The sequence below is a fragment of the Carassius gibelio genome, chromosome B15 (genome assembly GCF_023724105.1).
Source record: "Carassius gibelio isolate Cgi1373 ecotype wild population from Czech Republic chromosome B15, carGib1.2-hapl.c, whole genome shotgun sequence".
Taxonomy (NCBI): Eukaryota; Metazoa; Chordata; class Actinopteri; order Cypriniformes; family Cyprinidae; genus Carassius; species Carassius gibelio.
In genome coordinates, this window is record NC_068410.1 from 29,207,069 (window position 1) to 29,215,552 (window position 8,484).

The window sequence follows — 8,484 nt, forward strand, 5'->3', positions numbered from 1 at the left end:
GACTTTTAGGTGTATAAGCAAGGAATAATTTGTAGGTTTACTTTAACCTCTGTATTCATAATAGTTTGTTTTGTCTTTGTTGCACAAATGAATCCACTGAAAATTTATTATAAAATATCTAACTATTTCAGGCAAACTTTTCAAAATATATTACATTATATTAATACAACAACTTACAATTGAGGAATACAACAAGCAATTCATCATAAAGAACAAATAAACGCAGAAAAGGTTTCAAGCATTGTTCAGATTAGAACAAGTTATTATATCATATCATATCACTGATAAGAAAAGGGGACATAGTAAGGATTAGATCTGTTTGTTGTTGTATATATTGTGTATGAATATGGAAGAGTCAAAATGTTTGATAAACAAAAGTATTCAGTCTGAATCTCAAATGCTCTGATGCTATGTTAACTGGAATCTGCTCCAATCTTTTCAACGGTTCTTGACGTCACGTTCAAGGTCAAAGTTCAGTGGCAGTGAACCTCAAGACTGTAATGTGAAAGATTCAAATGCAATGAGAATGCTGCAGATTGGAGGTTAAATATACAGGATTCTTTGGGATAATGTTATATAATAATGCAAAATGGCTGTGTGAACACAAAACCATCATCCCACATTCAGTCCCAGGATGATGTAGGCGATAGATCCTTCAAAATAGCATTTTGCATTTGCAGCACTGGTTTGGCTGAATGTGTAGTTTTCAGTCAGTGAACACCAGAAAGTCTAATCTGATGTCCCTGATTAACTTTTTGTTACTCATTAAAGTGGATTGTTTCAAAGTCAGTTAATCAAGTGGCTAATGAAGGCTTGTGGTCATTAACACTAATCCCTTCTCTCTCACTCCGATGAAAATGATTTGACTCTTGCAAGATTTGCATTTGCAGCTACGACTATCTAGGGGGAGCTGCAGGACTCGAAAGAGACTGAAACCGTTTGTAAAGGTCACATGACTTTCAGTGACAACAATGGTAATACATGAGATGGTGCATAAGATGACAATAACACACACTTCCAAACAAGCTGTATTTAGGAAACCTGATTTTTTTATTTAAAACTCAGAACTGTTAAGACAGACATGAGGTGTCAAGTTTGGCATAAGATGGAGAGACGTTACGGTCTGCAACAACAGACATATCGCTGATTACTGGCAAAGACGATCCAGCGATGCACCTGGTTACTAAGCAACAGGTGCAAGCCGCGATAAAGAAGCACGCTCCAATTAGGAGTCCCTGGAAAATGGTATTACGAGCCATACAAAAACACAAATCAAATAATTACAGTGGCTTACAAGCAGAATAACACATCACACCGAGCTTATAACCTTGAAAATGGTTTTTCTGTGTACGCACTTTGCAGCATTGCCAAACAAACCTGTACCTTTATTAACACATGTGCAAAGCTGATGGCAGGGAAATGTAGAGGTTATAGCTCAAATTAAACTTGTTTTGAACACAAGTGCACGCACAGACACACACACACACACACACACACACACACACACACTCTTAAGTTTAGTTTGATGTCCGTCCTATGCTCAAGTAAGCCAGCATTCTTCATTAAGGAAACACAAAGCATGTTAATTCACATCTGTCTTCACAGCTCCATCACATCCAGAGTCCCTATGAGAAGCCCCTTCTAGATGACAGATGGAGAGGTGAGCAAGAGAAGTAGTCACTTCCTCTCTGCTCATCATCTCTCAGCAGCAGGCAGCAACACTCCAGAGGTCCAACCCTGCACACTCTTTTGTTTTTTTTATTCATCCCTTGTTCACTAGCTGGGCTCAGATGGCTTGTTTAGCTCCATTTTCACACCCCTTTCACCTGCACCTAGGGGACAGAGAAAGACAAACATTTGTAGAACTAAAGTGAGCCATTACTGGTTGCTACATTCAAACATTTGGGGTAAGTAAGATTTTTTTTTCAAATAAAATGAGTGTTTATTTAGCAATTAAATTTATCAAAAGTAACAGTAAAGACATTTATAATGTTACAAAACAATATTTCAAAGAAATGCTGTTCTTTTTTACTTTCTATTAATAAAAAAGCATCAGTTTCCATAAAATAAATCTTTTTTTCAACATTGATAATATCTAAACATTGTATTCTTATTAATATTATATTAAACACTTAAAAAAAAATCTTAAGCACCAAATTAGCATATTAGAATTATTTATGAAAGATCATATGGCATTACAGATTAAGAGTAATGGCTGCTCAAAGTTCAGCTTTTCAATCAAAAGAAAATAATGACTATTGAAAATATATTAAAACATAAAAAAATATATTTTTACATTTTATATATATATATATATATATATATATATATATATATATATATATATATATATATATATATATATATATATACACACACATAAATCCATACACACACACATATATATATATATATATAAATATTATATTTTTTTTACTGTTTGATCCAATAAATTCAGCCTTGGAGACTAATTTAAAAAAAATAATTGAAATAAATCCTGTGGGCTGCTTGTTTTGTATGTTTATAAAAACACAGCGAGAAAGTCATAAAGGTTTGGAACAGCAATTTTTTTGGCTGCACTGTTCCTTTAAAAAGTGTTCTGACAAAGCACTCATATTTCCATAGACACATTTACATTTCCCGTAATCATATAGCAGATGCTTTCATCCAAAGCAAGGGACAAGAGAAGCAAACAAAACTAACAAAAGAGCAATAATATGTAAATGCAAATGACAAATCTCAGTTAGCCTTATGCAGTACACGTAGAAAGATATTATACACACACACACACACACACACACAGAGAAAAACACATAGATAGAAAAGGAAAAAAAAGAAAGCTATAGTGTTAGTTTTTTTTTTATAAAAGAGAATATAAATAGATAATGTAGAATTAAAATATAATACAAAGAGCTAGAGTAAGAGGGTCAAATAACACCGAACAGAAATCTACAGACAGAGCACAACTGTCATTTAAGAAGCAGTCAGTTACTGGAAGTGCCTGGTCATCTCACCTGTTAGATATTTCTCTTTAGCTCGAGCTCGTTCATCGGCGTCAAAATACCACACCGTAATAGCATACCTGCACATAAACACACACATAATTGTATATAAGCACAAGCAGCTTAAAGGACAAACTTACAAAATGAAACGTCACCATCACTGACCTTGTGGCATGAGCCGGCTGGACCTCATGTGGGTTCCGTCTGTCTGACCAGAAGAGCAAAAGTCTGTCAAACTTGGGCTCAATGTCTGCAAACTGAGCAGTTCCCTCTGGAAAGATCCGCAAAAGGCCACCGTGTTTCTATGGAGGGAGCAGATGAGAATGTATGTATATAGTTGGATGGGCACCTTCATATGACTCAATTTTTACAACTTCTTAAGTATGCAAGTGGTTAAAATTATTAGAACTGGAACAGATAACTGATACCGAATATATAGGTAAATATATAAGAAAACCAAACAATTAAATAGTTCAGAGAATGAAAATCAATATGTATACAGAAGTGTTTAACAAAAAGAGAAGAGATTTCGACTAGACAGGTGATCTAAACATTTTGGCAATCTCCTCAAATTAAAAAAATACAATAATAAATACTTCATATATTCATATAATATATATTAAAACCGTCTCCAAATCAATGAACTATATACTTAACATACTAACTTCATAAAAGTTATAACTAAATGATTATAAAAATATCATAATTACACACACAAACAAACACAATTCATATTTAAGAGTAAAACATTCATAGTAAACATAGACAAAAACAATTATAAAACTTTTGAGTCAGTAAGAGTTGTTATTATTGAAAGAAATGAATACTTATTCAGCAAGGGTGCAGTAACTTGATCAAAGGTGATACTAGTAAAGACAACATAAATAAATGCTGTTAGTTTACACAAAAATATGAAGAAACATTGCTAATAAGAAGAAATGGCTCTTGAGCAGCAAATCAGCATATTAGAAAGATTTCTGAAGGATCATATGACACTGAAGACTGAAGTGATGATGCTAAAAATTCAGCTTTTTTAAAAATACATGACAATAGAAAAGTTATTTTAAATTTAATACAATTCCACTAGGTCTTCCAAAAACATGATTCAATTCAATTCGAAAACAACTCTTTCATTCATACAAAACAAGGTCGTGGATGGGAAAACTCCGGGAGGGAATGTCTTTTTTCCTGCCTCAGGACAACCTGATGCTAAATTTAGCTTAGAGAAATAGATTTTTTTTTAAATCTGACACCCTTTTACATACAGTAAGCCAAGACAACAGGGAACAAGCAGGTTTGTGTGAGATGGATATCTTCCTCTCATTCAGTGGAGGGGATGTGATATGAGAGGGAGAGTGCTGGACTTTCTACCATGTGTTACTGACGTCCTATGAAGCTTGAGAAAGACTGACAATATTAGGGCTGAATGTATACGAGATGTGATCCCTCCTTAAATCAACTCTCTGATAAATAAACATGACTGAAAAGAAAAAACAACATCCATAGAGCCTCAAGCAAAGAGTACATTCAACCTGTAGTCTAAACAATACAAACCAAACTACATCCTTCTTTCCCTTCTACCATCCCTATTTCTGTATCCCTATATCTCTATACCCTGTGCTACCGGCCAACTCTATTTCTGTTTTCTACTTCACATAAACGGTCAGAATGTCCTAGAGAAGAGATCAGTCTCTCTGATGCAGAACTGGCCATAAGACAAGAGGTGGTAGAGCACAGTTATTCAAATTAAAATGATTTTTCCCATTAATATCAAATCCAACGCAACCCAAAGTCTCACTGTTCTAGCAGACTTCTATTAGCAGCACATAAACAGTCTCTCGTGTGGCCTATTGATGTAAAGTACCAACAGCAAAGTTTTGAACTCCCATTGTATTGAATGTAAGCTCAGATGCAAGTTTGAGCGGTCTACATCAGATAAAAAACCTAAACAAACTGAGAAGAGCTTAAACAAATCTCGTGAGGCTTTACACGCTACTGAACATATAGAAGTTCACTGGATGGAGAAAAAAAAAAAAAACACTCATACCTTGGCATCCCAGTTTTTATTCAGGTAATATATGCATGTGACACATCTCCCATCACCGTTTGGGTTATCCACATGCCGTACATATCCTGTCCCATCACCAGGGTAACACGCCACCATTGCCTGGAAGGAAAAACGGGGGTTGTTTTAGTATTGGGCCAAAATAGCCAATCAAAAGAGATACAATGACAGATATTTCACAGTGGTATGGATGCAGAACGCTCTCTAGAAGAAGAAATTAAACAGTCCATTCTTTCCCTTCATTACATCAGATTTCATTAACGCATATTCACAATATCAAAACATTTTCATTGCACACACAAACAAAGAAAATGTCAAAATATTTCAAATAATATAATATATATATATATATATATATATATATATATATATATATATATATATATATATATATATATATATATATATATATATATATGTGTGTGTGTGTGTGTGTGTGTGTGTGTGTGTGTGTGTGTGTGTGTGTGTGTTTAAATAAGAAAAACTATACATAAGAAAAAAAATTATAAAACTTAATTCACCATATCAGTATTTGGCATACCACCTTTCATTACAAATTATAGATAAATCTTCATGCTCAGGTTGTTTTTCATTTACACTGAGAATAATGAAAGTGACTGAACTAGAAACTACACTGAAACATTCAGATGCATTCAAGAGAACAAAGGCAAAGGCAACAAAAAGTGTACTACACAGCTTATGCAAAATATTAGTTTAAAGGTGAAATAATGAGATTAACTGTTACTCCGTGTTTGTGGAATGCAGTTCAGATCATTGAATTCCACTCAGATTCTTGTCCATTACCGCAGCGCACAGCTACATGAATCTACATGAAGTGAAAAAAATAAGGTGATAACTCCGATATTCTCAGCCCTGTGATGATTATATCTTTTAATCTTGTTGAATCTGGGTTATGAGGCTGAGGGAACAATGAAGCCATTGCTTAGGTCTTTCCTTTGCTGAAGATTTTTCTTTCCTGCTCTTCCTCCGTCCCTTTTATTTTGGTCTCCGGGTTTACATGGAAAGTGTTAATTAATCACAAAGGAAAAGAAATAGCAGTGTAAATCTATTTGTGCACACGGACATATCCGTTTTCAGGACAGTGTTACAAAAGAGAGAATGAGTCAAAAATCATAAAAGAAAATATGAGATAGTCCATCAGCCCACGACATGTGACCTGCATGTGACTCCGTTAAACTACATTTCTGAAGCAAACAACGTGTACTTCCTTATAATTAGAAGTTTAAAAATAACTCGGATGGAGAATATTCTTCTCCAAGCATGAAAACGTGTAAAACTTGAATTTAAATCATAAACAAAACAATTCAAACAAGCACTACCACCCAACGAACACTTAATTATCAGAAACATTTGGGGCAATACTGTGAACTGTGTTTCTGCAGAAAGAAAAAAAAAAAGGGGGGGGGGGGCAGTCAGACCAGCTCTCTGATATCGACCCCCTCTGGGAACTAGCCTTTTGCCTCTTTTTTCACCAACTTCTGCACGTAGGCTCCTGAATCTGATCAGTTCACTGACAGTTCATGACCTAACACTCTATTTTTAAACAGCACTAGCCCAGCAGGGAATTTCTAGGCCTTAACTTAACCCTCACCCTACAGCATAAATGTCACAGAGACGTCTTCCCCAGGGAAACAACATCAGCGTGTTTTCCACTGAGAAAAAAGAAGAAGAGATAAACAGGATTAATACATTTAACAAAATAAATTATAAAATAAATTTACATAGCAAAATATAAAAACTATATATAATATAAAATGTGTTTTATATTTATAAAAAGAGAGGGAAAATTTGTATTAATTAAATAACATTTCATAATGCTAATCAGCATCTATTTTCTAAAAACAAAACAAAAAATAACCTTAGATGTGCACCAGACCAATATTGAAGCCAATAATTATTTCATATTATTCCCAGTAATCGATAAATTGCTGTAATAAAAATCAATCTTCTATATATTACTTTTAAAAAATAAAATTAAAGAAAACACATTAAATTATTAGCTTGTATGCTATGGGTATATTTAGGAATTGCAACTAGAGGTCGAACGATGCATTGGTTTTACCGATTAATCGGCACCGATAGTTGATTGCTGGAACAATCGGTTATCGGCAAAAATCCATGCCGATAGTTTTTCCGGGTTGCGTCCATTGCAGGAGCGGCTGAGAAGGCTCCGTTATCAATCTACATCCTCTAGTGGTTGAAATCACTCACAGCATCCCACTACTATTAGTATGGTTCAGTACTTTTTTTCAGTACTATTTTAGTTTTGTTCAGTATCCATTTTAAAATCTACCGGTTAATTAATCGGTATCGGCCACTGTGGTCCAATCTAGCTATCGGTATCAGCAAAATCCACTATTGGTAGACTCATCTAATCGCAACATTATGAAACAGAATAAAAGACGGACAAATATTCCTTTTGAAATCGGTTTAAAATGTCAGTTCACATTGAACAAAAAATAAGTTCTCAAAATAAAAGATGAGAGCCCTCTGCGATACTGGTTAGATAATCATCTCTCAGTGCTTGATGGTGCCAATGGCAAATATATTGTCCAATAATCAATAAATCAATCAATAAATATCTAATTTCTTGTCAGTAATTTACAGTGTATTTTTCTGCAGCAGCTTTCAGTTTATTCTGAAACGGTGACTACAGAACCATGATACAAATCTGTACGAATACAAATACGAAATCTGAACCGTTATACAGCCTTTTTATATACACACCCCTTCACTCACAAGAACACAAACGCACAGATCTGCTAACAACAGTACACATCCTCCTTTAACATCTCTCCCCCAGCTTCCTGAGGCCTATAACTCGATATTAGATTTCCAGTGAAACAGCGTCATCATTCCAGGAGAACAGACGACAGCTGAGCAAAGCAAACACATGCTGAGAACAAATCTGAAAGCGACTGCACATGCGGATATTTTTCCGAGCAGCATAACCGTTAGTGGTGCAGAGGTGTGGCCGACTGGAAAACACTCATCTCAAGTGGAAGATGAGGAATGCAGAAGTCACAGAAAGGCCAGACTAGGGTCAGTTAGTAAGATGCCCATTGTTATAACTTTTCCCGTTTACACCTTGACTTCTTTAAAAGGGCCATTTATGATGAACATGTTTCCAGCCAAATCCTGCAGCCTGCAATGGCACGCAATGCACAACAGATCACAATACATGTGACGACATTTCAACTTAACTGTTTTCCCTGGCAGCAGGTGCAAAAGCGACAGGCAATGTAAACAAAAACGAAGGGAGAGTGCGAGTGTGTGCTTTAGCCAGTGGGAGAGGGAGCTATAGGGGAGAGGAAAAGACAGACAAGCCAGAACAAAAAAAGAGCTGAGGGCATTGACGCAATTCGCGAGCCCCCAACCTGAATGGGCCGGAGCAGA

The 8,484-nt window shown here is 35.3% G+C and overlaps 1 protein-coding gene across 1 annotated transcript; it reads right to left on the reverse strand.

Annotated features, from left to right (window-relative positions):
* Positions 1-1,027: 1,027 nt before the first annotated feature.
* Positions 1,028-5,302, reverse strand: LOC127972661 (egl nine homolog 1-like). Its single transcript, XM_052576341.1, has 4 exons — positions 5,050-5,302; positions 3,168-3,304; positions 3,015-3,082; positions 1,028-1,832 (listed from the first exon to the last, which is right to left on the reverse strand). The coding sequence occupies exons 1-4, from the start codon at positions 5,164-5,166 to the stop codon at positions 1,777-1,779; spliced, it is 378 nt and encodes a 125-aa protein (XP_052432301.1). The 5' UTR covers positions 5,167-5,302; the 3' UTR covers positions 1,028-1,776.
* Positions 5,303-8,484: the final 3,182 nt, after the last annotated feature.